Source organism: Hermetia illucens, chromosome 2 (genome assembly GCF_905115235.1).
Source record: "Hermetia illucens chromosome 2, iHerIll2.2.curated.20191125, whole genome shotgun sequence".
Lineage (NCBI taxonomy): Eukaryota > Metazoa > Arthropoda > Insecta > Diptera > Stratiomyidae > Hermetia > Hermetia illucens.
In genome coordinates, this window is record NC_051850.1 from 25,745,957 (window position 1) to 25,767,187 (window position 21,231).

At 40.2% G+C, this 21,231-nt stretch overlaps 1 protein-coding gene and 1 long non-coding RNA gene across 3 annotated transcripts; one reads left to right on the forward strand and one right to left on the reverse strand.

The window, feature by feature from the left end:
• Positions 1–1,379: 1,379 nt before the first annotated feature.
• Positions 1,380–10,462, reverse strand: LOC119649497. The gene is made up of 4 exons (XR_005249141.1): positions 10,311–10,462; positions 2,428–2,553; positions 2,229–2,354; positions 1,380–2,167 (listed from the first exon to the last, which is right to left on the reverse strand). It is a non-coding gene; the product is annotated as an uncharacterized LOC119649497 (long non-coding RNA).
• An 88-nt stretch (positions 10,463–10,550) lies between these two features.
• LOC119649482 (COPII coat assembly protein sec16-like) lies at positions 10,551–13,113 on the forward strand. 2 transcript variants are annotated; one of them, XM_038051651.1, is made up of 4 exons: positions 10,553–10,639; positions 10,694–11,067; positions 11,205–11,787; positions 11,860–13,113. In XM_038051651.1, exons 3-4 carry the CDS (start codon positions 11,785–11,787, stop codon positions 12,841–12,843), a joined length of 987 nt encoding a protein of 328 aa, XP_037907579.1. In that variant the 5' UTR covers positions 10,553–10,639; positions 10,694–11,067; positions 11,205–11,784; the 3' UTR covers positions 12,844–13,113. The 2 variants fall into 2 exon arrangements, with proteins under 2 accessions (XP_037907578.1, XP_037907579.1); XM_038051650.1 differs by lacking the exon at positions 10,694–11,067 and having other exon boundaries at positions 10,551–10,639.
• Positions 13,114–21,231: the final 8,118 nt, after the last annotated feature.

Sequence of the window (21,231 nt, forward strand, 5' to 3'; positions counted from 1 at the left end):
ATCCAGATCGAGCAGGCGGGGATTGGCGCGAGATCTTGGGCTGTACATCAATGAAGACAAGACAAAATATATGGTGGCAACGTCAGCACCGAAAACCAACCAACCAACAACATAAAATCGCACTGGTCAAAAGGGACGAATAAAGATAGGAGACTTCAACTTTGGGACCGTTGATAATTTCTCCTATCTAGGGTCGAAAATTACAACCGATAACAGCTACGATGATGAAATCCGCGCACGGTTCTTGCCAGGCAACAGAGCCTCTTTCAGCTTACAAAAACTGTTCCGCTCGAAACGTCTCACCATAGGGTCAAAGCCCTTACTGTACAAGATAATGATCTTGCCAGTCCTCATGTATTCCTCAGCGACTTGGGTTCTTAGCAAGAAAAATTGCGAACTCTTGGTCGCGTTCGAAAGAAGAATCGTCCGAAAAATTGTTGGCCCCCTACATGAGGATGAATGATTTCGTAGCCTACATAACGACGAAATCTATGAGCGATACCATGGCCGTCAGGTTGTGAATAAAATCCGGCTCAATAGGCAGGGTCACTTAATCCGTATGGATGAGGTTGATCCCACCCGAAAAGTCTATAAGGGCAATATCTATGATAGAAAAAGAAGACGAGGCAGACCCTACCTAAGATGGAGCGATGGCGTATGTCAGGACGCCAGACAGCTTTTAGGGATGTCGAATTGGTGAACCTCGGCGCAAAACCGGGATGTCTGGATTTGCTTTTTAAGGCAGGGCTAGACCGGATACCGGTTGTTGCGCCGTTGGTGATGACGAAGATCGGAGAGATTCACACAGCCGAATTGGACTATTTAAGCAGAACGACAACCGAAACCTTTTAAAAGCAAAACGAAGACCGCTGGAATGGCAATTTTATTATTTCTAACCAGAAATGTCACAGAAATCCTAGTAGAGTTTGATAAAAAACATTCCTATTACCCAAAAAAAATCCCGGCCATGGTCATCATCGCTGTCAGTGCGAAGTAGTAAAGAAGATTATCAAACGTGTGGTGCAGTATTTTTTATTACCTAATATAGCCATTTACCAAACGAACTAGCAATTCAGTTTTTATATCGGTTTGTAAAGTGGGAGACTGAAAAAATTTTTAGATTGTTCTGTTTTACGTAAATTAACTTTAACAAATTTATTATTCTGTACAAATGAAACCATCGAGCACGTAAATATTCCTGAATAAAAGATCCACAAAACCCTTCACACCTGAACTTTCGGTTTTCAACTTATTTTTATTGAATTTGTGATTCCCTTATTTTATCTTATAATTATTTTTTGAATCTATTTTGTTTCTTTTTTTCTCATGATATTAATTTTATTATTATATGAATTGGAGATCCCTTCCCTTTCCTTCCCTGAGAATTCGTCCAGAAAAATAGGAGGCGTCCTCCTTATTATACTCTAAAATGGGAAACCAAAGGGGGAACCATAGACCACACTCCTAAAAATTTATTGGAGCAAGCGCGTATCGACGGGATACTCCAGTCGAGCCCTTAATTAGCTGCGTACAATTCGTATGATTATTTGATCATTCGGCAATCTATCAAGTCATTGCATTTTCTGGTGAATTTCTATCTTTAGAGCTTCTTGCTGGTACATACTATAGAGTAGATACGCGAAAGTAGTGGACTCATCAACCGGAAACAATGGGGGGGCCTATTAGGGATGTCGCGGATCTTTGCTCGGAAAAATTGGATAAGGACTCTAGGTTTGCACTTATAGTGATCTAACGGTTGATAATAATAAAACTTGAACTTGAAATTCGTCAGAGTCAAGAGATTCTCCCATGACTAATACATACTTCCGCACATTTATAATAAATCGAAAAAAAAAACTAATGAAATTCTTATACTCTACATAACAATAATCATGATGCTTAAAGTTCGTTGTCCTGCGAGGTTCACATGATGGATACGAAAAATTTGTGTGTTTATATTTGATTACAACGTGATATGGTATATCCAGTTCCGATCTCAATTTAATCTTGAAATTATACCTACAAAAACAGAGAACATTTATAAAAAATCTTTTAGAAAGTCACTTACGGAATTATTCTCGGTGTTTTCAGCCAGCAAAAGTCAACCTAAGTCGAAAATATTTTAGGTTGAAATGTTCACTCCTTGTATAATAATTCTTATTTCAACCTAAAAGATGAAAAGAATTGTTAATTTTTAAACTTTAAGAAATATAGTAGTCCAAATTCACCTTTCTATGCATAAAGTGATATTAAAAAATACTACATTTATCTCCAAAACTGAATGGTCCGCATTCGAAAGCTTCAAAAAACACTTCACTATAGTTTCATAACGTAAATTATTTTTGAACGCGAACCTGAAAAATTTTATGGTGTGAATTATACTCTCAAAAAAGGATAAGTTGCAATCTAAAATATTTTTTTACCTACCTTCTTGATAATCACACTTTCAGCAATATAAGCAGAACTGGAGCATTCAGTCGAAATTCATGGTGCAAAAGTTGTCTCCTCTGTTGTAGACTTGCACAGCAGACATACCGACAGACATACGTATCACTAACAAACATTTTATTTACTTTCTAAAGAAGCGACCTATGTAGAGTTTAGAATAAGTCACTCTGCTGAAGGCTATATTCATGAAAACCACCTAGCAGAAGCCGAAAGAGAGTAGCTAGATGGGTTTCCATGCTGAACGACGAAAATTTTAGCAAGCTCCTCTTCCGAGTCGCTCATAAGTGGTATACATTACAAAACAAACAACACACAAACCACAGTATGTCATTATGTCTAGAAACCAAATAATATATTCTTGTGTAAGCAACAAACATAATAGATATTGATTGATTTTCGGAAATGTAGTGCTGCAGGTCGTATCAGAAGAGTCAAAGAGAAACCCGATAATGGCGAATGAGAGAAATCAGCACGTACTAGATAACGTCATAAAAGCCAGGATTATCGACCTTCCGATATAGGTAATTTAATTTTCATTGTATATAGGATTATTCGATAAAAACAGTGAAGATGTTAAAGAACCATATTGATTCTTACGACAGTCATTATCAGCAACGATAAAAAGAGAACCGCCGAATTATTGAAAACTCTAAGTTAGACGTATCCCATCGCCAAAGGAAACCAGTCACCGACAGCTTCAAGAAGAACTCAACAAATTGAGCAGCACCGGGATGGTAATTACAGTTGATTTACTTGAAGGTATAATATCGCCAATGACAACATGATCAAATTTAATTTTAATTTGTATAATTTTAAATTTTCGTTTAAATAATTATTTTGCTTGCAAATAGGCTCACTGAATAGAGGGAAATACAAAAAATAGAGCTGAATAAAGGGAGATACAAACAATAAACTCCCCGCCTTATTTCCTCAAACGCCGGAAATCATTTCTATAATGCAATCTAACAAAACTCTCAAAGGCTGATTTTGAAAAGCAATTGTATTTTTTAAATTATTAGTATTTTAAATTTCAACCAAATTCAAATGCATTGTGAAGTCCGCGCCATTATGTGCGACTTCATAAATCGCGTCAAGAAACTTCACTAAACCGGAAACTGGCAGTTGCTTATCAAAATATCAAAGCGGTAAAATTATTTTCGCACGTGAATTATCAAGAAGGACGGTGAAATATTGTTTGGTGCCTTGCTTTGTGAAAGCTTTTTTAAATATTACGAAAGGGATGGAGGGATGGAAACTAGTTTTTTTGGGGTCAAGTTTAAATTTTGGAGATCATTTCAATGTGAGTTAACATTTTTAAACTTTAACTCCAATTTTAATTGATAATATATAACTGCGTTAGAATTTTGTGTCACTATTTTTCAAATTCAAATCAAGTCACAAGGGAAGAGATACCGCAGAATATTTAAACGGCACAATGGTTCTAATTCCGCCCATTGCAAATTCATTTCTTTTCCGCCTGTGAATCTTTCAGATACGTAATTTTTATTGCCGCTTAGGTGAAGGTGCCAGAATTTGTTATATAGCTTGTTACCGTTACTACCGTAATGGTAAAGTAAATTAAAGGATTGTCCTTTCACGCAACAACTACCCACTTTTCTGAAGAAAACCGATTGCCTTCTTTAAAAGTAAAAGATGGCAAACACTAACCGTGTGCTTTTACGTAGATTAGATTTAAATTGCTCGCTCCGTGACGTCACATGAAGCGTCAACCAATCACCGCGTTTTCTTTTCTATCTTGCGAGACTAAACCAGTCTAATTAATAATTAACGGATGTGATAATTCGGCAAATGAGACTACTTTCTGGGCGTCTAAAAACACATAATTATTTCCTGAGGCGCCGAGTCTATTGATATTTGTTTGGGGCACGCAGACCAGGAAAAATTCAAAATAATTTTGACATTCCAGTCCACACCCACTTGACGACGGACCGGAACACTTGGGAAGCAACTTACTTCCTCTCTTGCGCTCGAAGGACTTTCGGGTTAAATACTCAAATTTTCCAAAAAAGTTGACTCATGGTTTCGTCCAAGGCAGAGGCAACTCATCAGACGCTACCTCACCTCTGCTCTGGGAGCAACGTGACTGAAAGTTTCCAAGGAAGTTTTCTTTATTTAAATATCCCCTTTGCAATCCCTACATTTTGGGGGGCGGAAAACTCCATTCTCTTCAAATCCATCCAACCACTACCCTATGCTGATGATGTCGACATTATGGAAAGAACGACCTTAGGTATAAAATGTATCGTCATCGCGGCGCGAGTTCTTGAGTTTCGCAATAATGAATGTAAGACAAAGTACATAAGCAACAGCAGCAGCATTGTCAAATGAAAACAATAAAGATAGGTGACAGCAACTTTGAGATCACTAATAACTTGTCCGGATAGCAGAGTGGTTAGAGCGCAAGGCTGTCGTACGGAAGGTCGGGGTTCAAATCTCGCTGGTGGCAGTGGGATTTGTATCGTGATTTGACGTCGGACACCAGTCGACTCAGCTGTGAATGAGTACCTGAGTCAAATCAGGGTAATAATCTCGGGCGAGCGCAATGCTGACCACATTGCCTCCTAGTGTACCATTACGGTCTTGAATGAAGTGCTCTAACACACTTCAAGGCCCTGATCCAACATGGATTGTTGCGCCAACGATTATTATTATTATTATTAATAACTTCTCTTATGTTAGATCGAAAATCACAACCGATAACAGCGACAACGACCACAAAAATGGTACAACGTCTCACCACTGAGTCAAAGCACTTACTGGACATGGCAATGATCTTGCCAGGCCTCATTTATTCCCCGGAAACTTAGATTCTTGGTAAGAAAAATTGCAAAACTCTAGCCGCGTTCGAATGAAAAACCCATCGAAAAATTTGTTGTCTCCTACCAGATAATGACCATTGCCTAATGCCTGACGAAATATAATAGCGATATCACGACCCTCTGATAAAGGATCAAATCCAGTTCCAGGATCTAATTGCAAAACTGGGATGTCCGAAGTTTCCTACTAATGCTGGCCTAAACCAGATAACGGTAATTGCGCCGTTGGTGATGATGAAAAAGGTCCACCGCAAAAGTAAGCTCCGAATATGGGAAACTTGAATGACACCTGTGTTACTAAATGGCTACAAAGCGTGAACTTTGAAGTAAACGTGGAATGAGTCTAACTTCGTTATCAAGCGTGACGTTCTACGAAGAGTTTTTGCACCGACGAAAGGCGAAAGCAACTGGTAAATTTTATACAGAAATGTGTTGTGAAATCTTTGTTATGATTCAGTGACATCAGTCATTCCTTCAAATGGCTTTTTCCGGTCTAAACTTAGTTTGGTATTTCCATTCAACAATTTTCGCCGCGCAATATTGTTTTTCGATATCATGACCGCCACGATTGCCACCTGCGTATGTCCGACACGCAAGGTGCTCGTTCCCCCACAGCACTTCACTCCCAGCTGAAACCAAACGAGGGTTTGAGCGAGGAACCAAACGGACGACTCCTCAACTCGGCAGTCGCAAGTCAAAATAGACGCGTCGTACGCCTATCGCCCTGGTTACGTTTTCCTTCTGGAGGAAGAGCTTTAGTCGAGCCAAGGGGACCCGCTATAATGGTGCCGGCCTCTCTCGAGGACATTAAAGGGGCCTAATAAGATGGCTGCCATAGATTCGTCCTAATTAAGACGTGCGTACAGGATCCGAGATTGCTGGGCACTTTAGCCACGATTTTCACATGGTTGACAGGTGGTTGCGGCTTCAGCTCTGGTATTGCCTCCTTAAGCTAACTCTACAGACCGGTATCGTTGAGTCTCGATCTAATGTCGAGAATAGGGTGACTAGGGTCACAGTCTCAGGTTTGCCCCATATACCAGCTCTGCGGAACTTGCAGCAAATTCTTCTCGATTGGTTGTTCGGTGGCCAAGTGGAACGAGTGACAAGTGCAACCAGGAAGGGTCGTCCTGGATCATTATATCGGCCTTCAGCGTCCTTCGACTGCGGGTGGTACGCGATTGTCCGGTGGCGTTTAAAGCCGAGTTGTTTGTCCAATTCTAAGAAAAAAGAGGGCTTAAACCGTATTCCTAGCCGGAGATTATAATGGCCGGCATACTAACGCGTAGAATTAATTCTCGACAGAGGGCCTCTTTACAAGATTTTGGAGTAATGTCTTTCATTGGTATCGCCTCAGACCACCGCGTAAACCCACCGATGATTGTGAAGTCATCGAAGTGGACTGTTTGGAAATGCTTAGTGGGACGAGAAAACACACCTACCTCTTTCCTCATATGCCTTGTAGTTTTGTAGTTCTGACATATGACGCACTGTCTCGCCCAAGATTTAATGTCCTTGTTCATAGTCGGCCAGAAATGCTTCGTGGTGACTAACCGAATCTTTGTTCGAATGCCTGGGTACACCAGATCGTGAACGGCGTGAAATACCTCCTTTCGAATATCAACCGAAATATAGGGTCTCGTCCTTTGTGTGAGGTCTCGCAGTATACATTTGCTGTTGAGCTGAAGATAGGCAACTCCCTAAAAGTGAATTTCGAGTTAGTCCTGCAGCCCTGAAGAACAGCGTCTTCCGTCTATCGAAAATTGACGGAGGCGGGGACTTTGACTTCTGCAACATGTGACAAAGCTTCAGCAACGACGTTATCTTTTCCAGACAAGTGTTGAATGCCGGAAGTGAACTGGCTGATAAAACTCAAGTGCCGAAGTTGGCTTTGTGAAGCTTTTCTTTCAAAGCAAAAGTGAGTGGCGTATAGTCCGTGAGCAATGTGAACGGCTTGCCTTGAAGGAAATGCCGGAAGTATTTAATTGCGAAATAGGTGGCGAGCGACTTACGAATGTAAGGTTTTGCAGTTCCTTTAAGCGGGATTAAGCAGTTGGGAAAAGAAGCTCATCGGCTGTCAGATTTGATTCACTTTTTGGTAAAGAACAGCACCTGCGGCAATGTCTGAGACATCCACGAACACGACTAGGGATGCATCTTGTTGAGTGAATATCAGAAATGTAGCATCCACCAACTGTTTTTTAGTGGTCATAAACATTTGGGCAGCCTCTGCGAACAACACAATCAAAAGGGAGTCATTAGTTTTCGTCCCAGACAAGAAGGCATTAAGGATCGATTGATTTTGGGCAGCCTTGAGCAAAAAACGGCGATAGAAGTTTGACATGTCCAAGAACCTTTTCAGATCCATAGTAGTTTTAGAAATTGGGAAGCTCGAAATCGATTGCACTTTGACTGATTCCGAGTGAATGCCTTCAGGAGTAATGAGGTAGAGGGAGAATCACCTGCGATTATTGAAATTTGCACTTTTCAACGTTAAGCACAGACCAGCCTCAATGAGAAGTTCAAAAATTCACTCGAAGTGCTCTAAATGCACGGATTCAGAGGAAGCCGCGACCAGAACATTATCAAAATATATGAAACAGAAGTTGCGGTTTCGCAGGGAAGAGTGTATGAATCTTGTGAAAGGCTTACGCCGCATTTCACAGTCCAAAAGTCATCCTAGTAAACTCGAAATGTCCGAATTGGCGTTTTCGGAATGTCTTTGGAACCTATAGGGACCTGATGGTATGCTTTAACTAAGTCCAAGGTAGAGAAAACACGGCAGTTTGCGATAGTGTGCGCAAAATCATGGTTCAGTGCGATGGGGTATCGGTCTGGAATGGTCTGACCATTTAGATGTCTGAGGTCGCCACAAGGTCTCCATTCACCATTGGGTTTAGGGGCCGTGTGAAATGGCGAAGACCAACAACTGCTTACGAAGTTCTTGGAACTCTTTCTGCGCAACTGCAAACTTCTACGGTTGCAATGGACGCACCTTAGAGAAAAATGAGCAGCCAGTAATGTTGATGTGGTGCTGAACATCATGCTTAACAGACTCTGAATGACTTGCGATATTTTTGAAAAAGTGCCCGAATACGTGCGTTGGCAACATCTTCACATTGGCAACGTCTTGAAACGGTAGAAAGGGTGCACAGGGTGAGCAGAATGAGATTTTTCTTGACGACCTCAGGAAAGTTGTGTTGCCAATGAGGGACCTGTTATGCATATCCACCCAACGAACTACTAATCCATCGGCCATTTCGGGAGACGAATTTGTAGGTATAATTGGAATTTATTACTTAAATTATTATATATAAAGTATTTTATTATTAATAAATAAATTAATTAATTAATAATTAGTTTCGAGCAGTTCGAAGTATGGCGGGTGTATCAAAACCGCTTCGTGTCTCTGTTGGAGTTCATCAAGGAAGTGCCCTCTCACCACTCCTCTTTGTCCTTGTTATGGACACCGTCACACGGGATATCCAACGTCCAGCGCCCTACACACTGCTTTATGCAGATGATGTTTTCCTAGCATCTGATAGCAAAAATGATCTCGAGCAACTTGTTCAAAAATGGAATGATCGCCTCATGCAACACGGTCTCAGATTGAATTTAAACAAAACTGAATTTTTGACGACCGATCCCCATGAAACAGGCACAATCACTGTCAGCGGCAGTGATCTGCCCAGATCTGAGCGATTTAAATACCTCGGGTCAACGCTATCAGCCAATGGAGAGCTGCGTTATGAAATTGCTTCACGCATTAACGCAACCTGGATGAAGTGGCGTTCCACAACTGGTGTCCTTTGTGATCGACGTATCAACGAACGTCTCAAATCTAAAATTTACCGCAATGTTGTCCGTCCAGTCGCTCTCTATGGTTCTGAGTGTTGGCCGACCATAAAAGACAATGAACGGCGTCTTGCGGTAATGGAGACGAAGATGCTACGTTGGACTAGTGGCGTCACACGTTTAGATCACATCCGAAATGAGGATATCCGCGATCGTTATGGGGTTGCACCGATCGTGGAAAAGTTGCGAGAGAGGCGTCTTCGATGGTATGGTCACGCAATTCGTGCAAACGAGAATTCACTTGCAAAGATTGGTCTGAACATCGAAGTCGATGGTAAACGACCAAAAGGCAGACCTAAGCAACGGTGGCTTGATACGCTGGATGGGGATTTGAAAGCCTCGAGATTGCACCCAGATCAGGCATTTGATAGAGCCAAATGGCGAAGCCGATCACGACGAGCCGACCCCGCTTGTGAACGGGACAAAGGCTGAAGAAAAAGAAGAAGAAGAGCAGTTCTTTTTTCCTCTTGCTCGTTCTGTCTCCAAACCACACTGAAAAACAATTTTCGCTGTCAAAAATTGTTTTTCGATGTCACTAGCTTCTTTAAATCTATATATTGACTAGTGAATTTGATAGCACTCTTGTCGAATTGGCAGTTGACGGCCCCTAAATTCATTTCTTCTTTGGTTTCCGTTCACATTATACATAGATACAAGATTAAGAATTGTCGTAGTTTACATTTAGCGATTGTCCGTCTAGTAAGCTTCAATCATTACTAGGGCCAAACGGCAATCAGAATTCCTTGAAAGTTAAGGTAGATTTAACTTTCACCCAAAGAAGATATTTCATTGATTCAGATGCTTTTAGGGGTATAGTCCGAAGAAAAGGTTTACATCTTCATCGATTATCAATTTTCAATCCATTCATAGGAAGAGTATGCAAATTTCAATGTAACTCATTGATAAGATATTGAAACTCAAAATTATCATCTCCAATTTGGCAATGAAAAATGTTAATTGAGGTCCAAATTAAAAATTGTATGCACGATAGTATCAGGAAATGTTGCCACCACTAGCTTGTAAATTCAACAGATTGTCTGCATTTCGCTTGGCGAACTACACGAGCCGCGAATAAATGTTTTATAAGTTCCATGAACTAAAAATCAGAAAACAACTGAATTACATCTTCCATTTTCAGTATTTTTATACTGTTTTAATGCTAATTCTCACCAAACTGCTCAATATGAAGAAGTTTTCAAAAATATCAAAATTTCAAAACTTAGGAGAGCTTCCTAAATATGTTGATAACTATGCACGAATCTAATCACAACCGGTAGAAACCAATTTATCTGTTTTAGCGGCGAAAAGATACTACAAATCAAAAGCTGCAATCTTCAAGTTTTCGAACCTTATGAACCCTACCCTAGCGCATATTTAATTCAAATAAATAATTTTGAATAAAAAAACATACGAAAAGAGCTGGCCAACAGTACTGATCGTTACTCGTCCGAAGGCAGTCCGCCTCTTTTGGAGATTCCAAAAATTAAACGGACAGACAAGTAAGTAGTTAAATTGGAGTAATCTATTTACCATTAATCTTCCAATGACCGCAGCGAAAAATACGATTTGGGCGATCAAGTTCCTGCCAAAAATAAGCCAATTTTGAACTCTAGTTTTCTGCCAGTCTCCATATCCGGAAGTGATTTTTGCAAAGCCAGATCCTCTTCATTGATTGTTTCTTGATCAACTTTTTTCAACCCCGTAAATCTCAAATGTCAGACTACCATGGCTTTTTTTCGAGCTTTCCATAAAAGGCATAATTTCGAGCACTAGCATCTTTAGATACGATTAAATTGATTTCGCGACTGATCTCAAATGAAATGTTTATGTTGATCAAGTGCTGATCGATGCAACATTCCCGGACAAATTAAATTAATTCAAAATTCAAGTTTCTCTGACGCTAGAAAACTGGCTGAAGTGGACGTAGGTATGCTGATTTGATGGTAACGAGTATAAATTGTTAATTTAGGAGATGACGATAAAATCAAGAGATCTTTTGTTAACGTCTGATAAATTATAGGCTGCTCTTTAATTTTCTTTTTTTTTTTTTGTTTTAAATTGTAGGTCCAACAAGCGGGTAGATCAAGATAACCAACTGCCGATTATCTTGGGGCTTGGTAAACGTTGGTCCAGTTTGAGGACCAGATGAAAACCTAGTCCTTGCAGACATTTTACGAACTACGCACTTTATTACACGCGAAAAGGCTATCAGACAACTTGAATTTGAATTGTAAATGATGAAATTCATATTAATTTTAAGGCTTGCTGGAGTCCGCCACTTCTCCTAGCAAATCATAGACAATGAGCGACTAATATGCAGCTTTTGCTTCGAAATATATTAAAAAATAAATAACTTGTTCGTTGATATTATTAGCGTACGAAACTGTACATCTCATTGAAAACTGCGAACATTTTCACATTCAAGTTATGCGGGTTGCTTCCTAAGTATTTTTTCAGGTAGGGAAATAAAATAGATTGAAAGTGGAAGTCGCAGAAACCTTGACGGCATCGCTGGTCGCTGATGCAACTAGTTGGCTGATTGCTGACACAATTCCGTCTTTGTGTTGGGATACAGGTATATAAGTGGAAACACTGGAAAAGCGCAACTCATAAGAACGTATACTAGTGACTTTCATGTAGTAAAATGGTGAGTACTCCTTGGATGAAAAAAATATGAAGCTTTCTTTTTCAGTATATTAACAAGAACTTCCCGTTTCAGCGAGTGCTTTTACTCGTCGTAACTTGCATTGGAATTGTATCCGCCCAGCCTGTATCCCCGTTCGAAGCAGGCTACTTTGGATATGGCGATCGACCAGTTAGCCTAAAGGAGATAAGAGCTTTATATGATGCAGCTGCACTGGTTACATCCAATGCAGCGCTTGATTTGAATACCGTCGTGGAAGCTGATGCTAAACGTGATGCTAGTGCTGACATAGCCACATATCTAGGCTTCGATACGTCAACAAGCAGTCCTATATCAGCTGCTACCCCTGAAACTGTCGTTCAGATAACACCTACTCCGCGTCAACTTAACCGGGGCCCTGTAACTTTCCCAACAGAACCCCCAACGAACGCTCCGTTACCGGCAGTCGCAACTACTCCTATATCTCGTAGTGCTTCAGCGGATTATAATCTAGTTTCCAATATCGCAAACTATGTTCCCGCTAACCCCACAGTAAATACTCTACTGCCTGCTCCGACATTAAGTCCCACTGGATTTACAACCGGCGTACCTTTGCCAGGATATTCCGCAGCAGTAAATCCAACAGTTCCGAGTTACTCAAACATTCAATCGGCCCAGCTGGCAGGTTCTTCGCTATTACCGCAATATTCGACCTCAGCACTGTCACAATATTCTTCATTGTTGAGTGCGACTCCCGCTCCCCTCACCTCGTCCTATGCGCCTTCGGGTCTAATTAATTCATACTTGTCAGCTCCATATCGCTCACCAGCAATAAATCTGAATGAACTCTACGTTCCCAGTCCAACTACCACTGCTCAGACTGGAGCCTATAATCCAAACTCCTTCGTAAATAGTTACCCATTACCACTGGGAGGTCAACTTACATCTAGCGCTGGAACAATTGGAAGACTCTACTCACAATGGGATATGGATAACAGCTACCCGGAGTCAATATACCTTTCCCGGAAATTTCCAAGAAAGAAGAAAACAGTAGACAGTGAAGTAGGAAATCCGGTGTGATACATATAATAATGAAATATTATTCCTATTAAAATTATAGAGCAATTTACAAAAAGAAGGTCCTTGTACCTGATCTTATTAATACTTGAAGATTTGATCTAAAAAAGTCAATATTAATAGGTAAGTTAGGAGATATTCCATAGGATAAATGAGAACTTACATTCTCGAAACAAAGATATATCTTACATAACGTGTTATAACGTAGAAATAGATATGACTTAGTTGATATTAGATACTAAGTTTATTTAATAAAATCGAATTATTTTAAAATCATTTATTTTTAATCGGGCAGCATAGAATAATAGCATATATGCTGGTCCGGGATCAATACTGAGCTTAAAATTTGTCTCCCTTTGATGAATTATTCAACAGCAAGAATATCAGCGAGTTGGAGGTCCCACCAACTAAAGACGGCGGACAAATGCTGCTCTAGAAAGGTCTCGTTCCACCCCCCTTCCCGTCATATTTTTCCAAATGACCTTTAGAGTACAGTTGCTGAAGATTCAATGACGAAATGCCCATGAATTGGGCCATTCTAATAAACAACTTCTCTTTTGATGGCAATAATAGGAAAATATTACTTTTAAAAATCATCCCAACTCGCCCTGCTTCACTTGAAAGTCCTGATAAGTAGGGACGATTTTTATGGCCCTCTTTCTCGAGCCTCCAATCATGCGTCCTACAGAAATTCATTTAAATGGACAGTCGTATCCTATTCGCTAGGGTTAGAAAACATTCGAGTAGCATCTTTCCGGGTTTCTTAATTCTCAGGAAGTATACCTGCATCATCTGAATAGGAGCAGTGTGAAATTATTTCATCCTCGTTATTGCAAAATCTGCTCGTTAGGCCTCCAGTGTAGACACCTATCATGTGTGTATACCTCCTTAGAGGTGAGCAACCAGATATGAAACCAATTACTGCCCCCATTTGGATTTTATTCTTCTCCAGAATTCTAATTCTCATCCGCAGTCCATCCTGTAGCATGGATTTGGTATGCCTATAACTCATCAATGTTTACTATCGTTAGAAAAGTTGTCTAGTCAGTTTCCCAGTCCCTTATACTTCTGCCAACTGCTGTAAGTTTCAAAATAATGCCATTTTTTGAAGAGTCCCTGATTGCCAGAGAGAATATGGACTCTGCCCTGGACGAAATCGTCAGCCATTTTTTTTTTGAGAATATGGACTTTATGTGCGCTTCCTTTGAAGAGAGAGAGAGAGAGAAAATCTCTGACTCACAGGTTTATCGCATACGCTGCTAGTTAAAATACGAAAATACATCAATCTGGGAGTACCTAAATGGGATGTTCAAGAATCACTCAATACCTCCCTAGCCCATATTTTGGCCCATCCATACACCACAGTATCTTCAAAGATGGTCAGCTCTCCGGAAATTTCAGTCTATCCCGACAGATCTTTAGGATTGTAAAATATCTGTCTATTTTTAGACTTGGATTTGCGATTTCATAGATAATATTTCTGTGCCTCAATTCCGCAGGTGCTCGCATGACACTCATATAAAATGCAGATGCTGAAAGCTTCACCCCCTTAAATTATAAGGTCCAAAGCTGGCAGCATGATATTTATGATAATGAAGCCAGGGGCAGGGCAGGGGCTAGCTGCCTGTCCAGTACGAAACTTTTGAATTACCAAACCATAAGAAAAGCCTCGGATAGGACCAGAACAACGGCAACAATATCGACGAAGAATAGTCGCTATTCTGTTGAATACTCTACAGAACAAATGCGTTAAGAGAGGGGGAGGGGAGATAACATCAAGATCCTAGCAATGCGAGAAACAAAATTGTTTGGATGCGCGGTAAATGGCACGCGATTATGCGGAGATTTTAAAAATTGAAGGTAACGCTCACTCTCCACGGCTATTTCAAGGATTTCATTAAAAACTTCAAGTCTATCATCGGCAGACTACGTGCGATTCATCAAAAGATGAAATTCTGCAATATTCTTCGTGATTGTCATGCGCCAACTGAGTACCAAGAACCTAGTTTATTGCACCCTAGATCGGGAATATGATGCGATGTCCTTTAATGGCTTAAATAATTACTAAAAGGATTTTAAAGTGGAAGTTGGAGGCAAGGATAATGCAGAGAAACAAATAATGACAATTACCAGCAGTTGATCGACTTTGCCAACAGTAACAATTTGGTTATAAGTTCGACACCTCGAGACACAATCGAAGGAGGAGGCTGTATTTTCAACCAAATACATCACGACCTAATTAAAAAAAAAATATTGGACGCCCGCACTCAGGGGCAAATTCGAACTCAAAGAATAACTCAGTGCATGTGTTCAGGCTTACACTACGCTTCGAAAATGTATCGCTGTAGAGACAGACATCAGTGTAATAACAACACTCACCATCATCATCATCAACGGCGCAACAACCGGTATCCGGTCTAGGCGTGCCTTAGTAAGGAACTACACACACCCCGGTTTTGGGCCAAGGTCCACCAATTAGATATCCCTAAAAGCTGTCTGGCGTCTTCACCTACGCCATCTTTCCATCTCAGGCAGGATCTTCCTCGTCTTCTATTTCTACCATGGATATTGCCCTTATAGACTTTCCGGGCTGGATCATTCTCATCCATATGGATTAAGTGACCCGCCCACCGCAACCTGTTGAGTCAGATTTTATCCATAACCAGACGGGGTGGTATCCCTCATAGATTTCGTCGTTACGTTGGCTATAGAATCGTCCATCCTCATGTAGAGGGATAACACTTTTTCGAGGGATTCTTCTCTCGAATGTGACCAAGAGTTCGCTGTTTTCTTGCTCAGAACCCAAGGAAGACAGGGAGAGTGGCAAGATCATAGTCTAGTATAGTAAGAGCTTTGATCATATGGTGAGACGTTTCGAGCGAAACAGTTTTTGTAAGCTGAAGTACGCTCTATTAGCCGCCAACAACCGTGCGCAGATTTCATCGTCATAATTGTTATCGGTTGTATCGCCCTAGATAGGAAAAATTTTCAACGATCTCAAAGTTGTAGTCTACTATCTTTGTTTACTATCTTGCGATACGGTGTTCGTCATTCTTGACGTTGCTACATGTACTTCTTCTTGCCTTCATTAATGTGCAGGCCGAGATCTCCCTCGGCCTGTTCGATTTGGATGAAGGTAGACGTCATCGTAGGTCAGTAGTTAGGGGGACTTGAAGAGGATGGTGCGTCTCGCATTTACTTCTGCATCGCGGATCACTTTCTCGAAGGTCAAGTTAAAGAGGATGCATGATAGGGCATCCGCTTGTCTTAGACGGTTGTTGATGTTGAATGGTCTCGAGAGTCATCCTGCTGCTTTTGTCTGACCTCGCACATTGATCAGGGTCAGCCTAGTTATCAATTTCGTTGGAATACCGAATTCTCCTATGGCTGTGTATAGTTTCACCCTAGCTATGCTATCATATCTGGCCTCGAAATTCGATGAAAAGATGCTGCCATATTCCAACAGTTTTTGAATCGTGATTTACTTGGAGTAAAGCGTCTTTGGTAGGGTCAATGATGTTCTGGGCGTATGGGGCCACCTGGCCTAGCAAGATAGCCGAGAATATCTTATAAATGGTACCCAGCAACGTAATACCTCTATAATTGCGGCGCTGTGTGAGTCTTCCTTTCTATATATGGGATCGATAATGCCTCGTTGCCAGTTTCCAGGCATTGATTCTCTGTCGCGCACCTTGAGCATCAGTTAATGAAACGCTTGATGTAGTTGGTCGCCTCCGTATTTAGGGAGGAGGCCTGATGACCTATGGTTTTTAAGCCGATGGACTGCTCGAACTGTTTCTTCCATACTTGGTGGTGGTGGCATTTGTCAATCGTCTTCACTTGGCGGGCCTCCAATTAGTTGATATTTTGGTTGTTGAGCGAAATGCTCAACCCATCGCTCCAAGATGGCCATTCAGTCGGAAATGAAACTTCCTTCTTTGTCTCGGCAGGATAAGCATCGTGGTGTATAAGGCTTCATGCTATTTTTTCGAGTTCACAGACCTGTTGGTTCTCGCAGACTTCCTTCCGCACAGACTAGACAACATTAAAACGAAATGTCTGTTTTTCTGTCTGTTTCTCTTTTTTAAGAAGGTGAAAATCTTCAAAAGATGCTAGCCTGGTCACGCTAGTGTGTGGGATTTTTATAGACTAAAAGCACACCCTCTCCGTCCCCATGGAATCACCGTTAGGTCTCACCCAGGGCGCGAAATCAGCTTACTTTATTTAACCCTCCTCCTCACCTCCTCCGCTTCTCGCAGCTTACCTCAGATCGTTGCCATCATGAAGTTGATCTCATCAAAATCCTCCTGGCAAACTACCATTCTCTGGACTAAATTTTCTGGTGATAATACATATTTCACCTAGAGTTTCATCTAGGTTCCTGCTTTCTTGCATGAACCTCGGACATTGGAAGGTAAGTGCGCTGGGTCCTCTAAGACCCCATCACAGTTTGGACAATCAAGTCCAATCTAAACCTATGCAGATGTTAACGGTATCCACCATGGCTGGTGAGAAACTGGATGAAATTATAATTCCCCCTCCCCTCCCCCATGTTTTGTCTCCAGCCACTCCCTGATCTTAGGGATCAACCTGTGTGTCAAATGACCTTTGTTTGAGTGGTCCCATCATTGTTGCCATCTATAGAATTATAGATCTCACCCTTTTGGCCTTTTTCGCTCCCGATACAGGAGAGATGGGCTTGATGTTATAAATATTCATCATCTCTTCCGCAAGATCTCCTAGATTCGGCATCATTTTTTTCAGAGCCATAATGGCGTGGATGCCTTTTCGCAAATCTATTCCACATGCTGCATGAAACCGAGCTTTGCACATATCATCATTCCCAAGTGATGTATGTGTACAACAACTCGGCATCTTCCAGATGCTTTGCAACCACAACCAGTACAATGTTGCGGCGTAGCCCACTATCGCAGTCTCCTCCGAAACCGAACGATTAAGAACATCATTGTACATAATATTCCAAAGTGGTGGGTCCAGTAAGAAGTGCTAAGGGGACAGCCGTAGAGACAACGTACTCCTGACGTCCATCATCGGTGTTATACTGGAAATTTCGTTCTCGCAAGTAGTTATCCACAATTGCAACCAAATGGGTGGGAATGCCAATCGTTGCCAAGGGCTTCTACATAAAACCGAATTGAATGCATTTTTCAAATCCAGGGTCACTACCACTTAAATTACCGGTACTAGCCTTTCCATGAATTGTAGTTTCTGCGAAACCATTAACCAATTAGATGGCATCAATGGTTAATCTAGCTTTACGGAGTCCATACTGCCAATCTGAAAAGCCTCCTTGGCCCTCAATATGCGGAAGCAATCTATTATTGATTACCTGCTCCAGAATATTTCCCATAGTATCTAGAAAGCATATGGGTCAATGAAAGGATAGCTCACCTGGAGATTAGCTAGCCTTAGGTAACAGTCCACCATATATTATTATCTAATATTCCCCCGTATTCCGCTTATTTTGCGTATGCCCAACTTAGTGCCTCGTTAAGTTTTAAGACTCGAGCACCCTGAAAAAGTATGTTCTTGTCCACCTCACAATTGTTACGATTGTTTTATATCAAACATCTTCAAGATTGGGGATCACTACTATATATTAAAGATCAAGACTAGTCAAGAATTCTACTATATGACAATATCAAACTAGAAAATGACTCTAGGTAGGACACATCAAGAAAAGAAGTTTCAGTTGCTAACTGTATAATGAAAGTCACCGTGTTGTTGTGTAGATTAATTTAAGGAGAAATAGCCTTGTCAGAAAGTCCTGAAAATATTCCATACAGTTATTTATAATAAAAATACAAATGCCAGGGCTGGAAAAAGATAAACACAATCAGGGTCATGTAACTGAAACAAAATTGCAGAAAATTTGATAAAGACACCCAAAATAACATTCAAAAGGCTGACTTAATTTCAAAAAATAATAATATTTAATAATAAATTATAATATCCAGATAAGATACTTGAATATCCATCTGGAGCATTTTTCATTTCTTTTACATTTCACTTAAGAAAATTAAACTAATTCCTAGGAATCAATTCACGTTGTCAAAATCCATAATAATCCAAGTGAATAATAAAATGTTCATCTCAATCGAATATCTTTAAAGCTATTGGCCTTGGTGAATCTAATTCAGCATTGAATAATCAATAGATTTCGAACATGGCCAAGTATCAGACACCATTGGAAATCGATCAAAAAGTGGAAATAGCAAATATAGCAGTTTGTTTCTGGTAAATAAGTGCGGACATTTAAAGATTTCTAGATACACAGCTTGATTGATGAGTTCATTAATTGGATCATTTACTCGTCATTATCTTTTTCCTTGATTTTAACCCTCTCATGGATGTGAACATGGATTGTTATATCACTGGTGGAATTCGTTTTTTTTTGGCAAAACAATTGGGTTGTGATGTTACCCATTTAACAACCTGTGATAATCGATAAGAACTGTTTGGTTTATTTATGCCATAAAATGAGTAAGGAAAAATTACACGCACTACAAATACATAAGGCATTAACGATACCACCGCATATTGACCAAAATGGTCTTGCTTTTCTAAAGAAAGAGAGCCTAAGCATTGAATGTGTTTCACTAGAAATTTAATTTTAAAAGAACTGGAGCACTTAAGCCTCAATCGAATATTTGATTGTGAAAAGGAACAAGGAACAAAATATCCTAAAAATAAAGTCTTTCTAGAAAATCAACCCAAAGCTTCTAATCGTGCTTCTCATCCTCTCCTACTTCAGATAATTTTTTAATACTCCATTATGGTAAGTAGATTCAGATTGATTTTACTGATATGGAAAATTTGTCCCATTTGTACCTAGCTCGACCGTGACAAAAATGGACTCCCCTCTTTTGTATGTACAGCGGTCAATATTTCAAAATATTTACCACTTGATATTCGGGGTAACATAGACTTAACGCAGCATAATATGAAACCATTTCTTAAAACCACTCGTGGCTATTGGTTTTCGGAGCTCGAGCTATACAACATAATCGAAGATGAAGCTGTAAGGCCTCCAATATAAGGGTAGAAACCGAAACTTAACTAGGTCTCTGACGAATATATAAAAATACCAGTGTTTTCTGGGACCCTTTTGACAGTAGATAAGTGTCTCAAGCTCAGTTGCAGTTCCAATTACCTGGTTGTGGAGACTTTTCAAAGAGTGTATTTGGGGGAGGTAGATAACTTTTTAAAATATCCCAAACCGTGACTGGGGAGTTCGGGAACTTAAGAGGGAACATCAAAGACATTTTAAGAGCTCACATAAAAACAAATATGTAATTCCTTAGGTGAAACCATTTGGCAAGAAATTATAACTCTATTAACTCCTTGCGTTATTAATTAGATAAAAATTAGTAGCTTGAGTTCCAAAACTAAATTACGTGAAACCATACTATATTAAACGTTAAATTTTGTCTATGGAAGGATGGTGACCTCTGGTTAGTCATATAACAGGTGGAATTTGCTATTGAATCTCATTTGCGATCCATCTGAGGAGTGCTCTTTGACACTTTAGTCCGTCGCGTATCATTATCAAGTGTACTTAATTCGGCGCGTTGAAAACACATCAAAGAAATGAAATACTCAATGAGGTTTCTATCTTGTTGTAATCGTGGAAAATTCTGGAAACGCCAACTTGACCCCGTGAGTTATTTATACAACTCCTCACCCATACACGTAAACCAACGCTCAATCAATATATTTTCTATAACGTAATATTGTTGCATTGATGATAGTGATCGATCCAATATGCATTATTACATCATAATTCATTTCATATTAAAATTCGAATTAGCTGAATTAGTTAGCCTTAATAACAATATCATTATCACTCCGCAAACGCAGCACTCTTTCGAAATCCTTAAAGTCAAACTTGATCTACTCCTCCTCCCATCTAATAGCCATGTATCCAACGACACCATGGAAGAGAAGAGTTTGCCAGCACACTAAAGGTATTTCCCATGTATGCAACTACTTAACGATCGAAATCCCCTCCCCAATTGTATCCCCAACGACATCAAATGTAAAAAGACTCTCTAGCGAAGACTATTTAGAAAAAGATATTCTCCTATTTAGAAAAAGATACTCTCGCACCTAATTGAAGGAATCCGCAAACTTCGCAGATCAATCTGCCAATAATCTTTAACACCATATGCCTCTCCCACGTCAAGCTGGACCTAGGCCGTTCAGGGAAATTAGAAAAACTTGCCTCAGCCTAGGGAGAACGATCCAACAAACCCCAGTTCTACCTCAAACCACCTCCCTGCTCGAAAAAATGAATATCTGGGCAAAATACTTTTTCCAACCATAGCAATGCACCCTACACACCCGCGACTAACTTTTCAAAATCGAAAT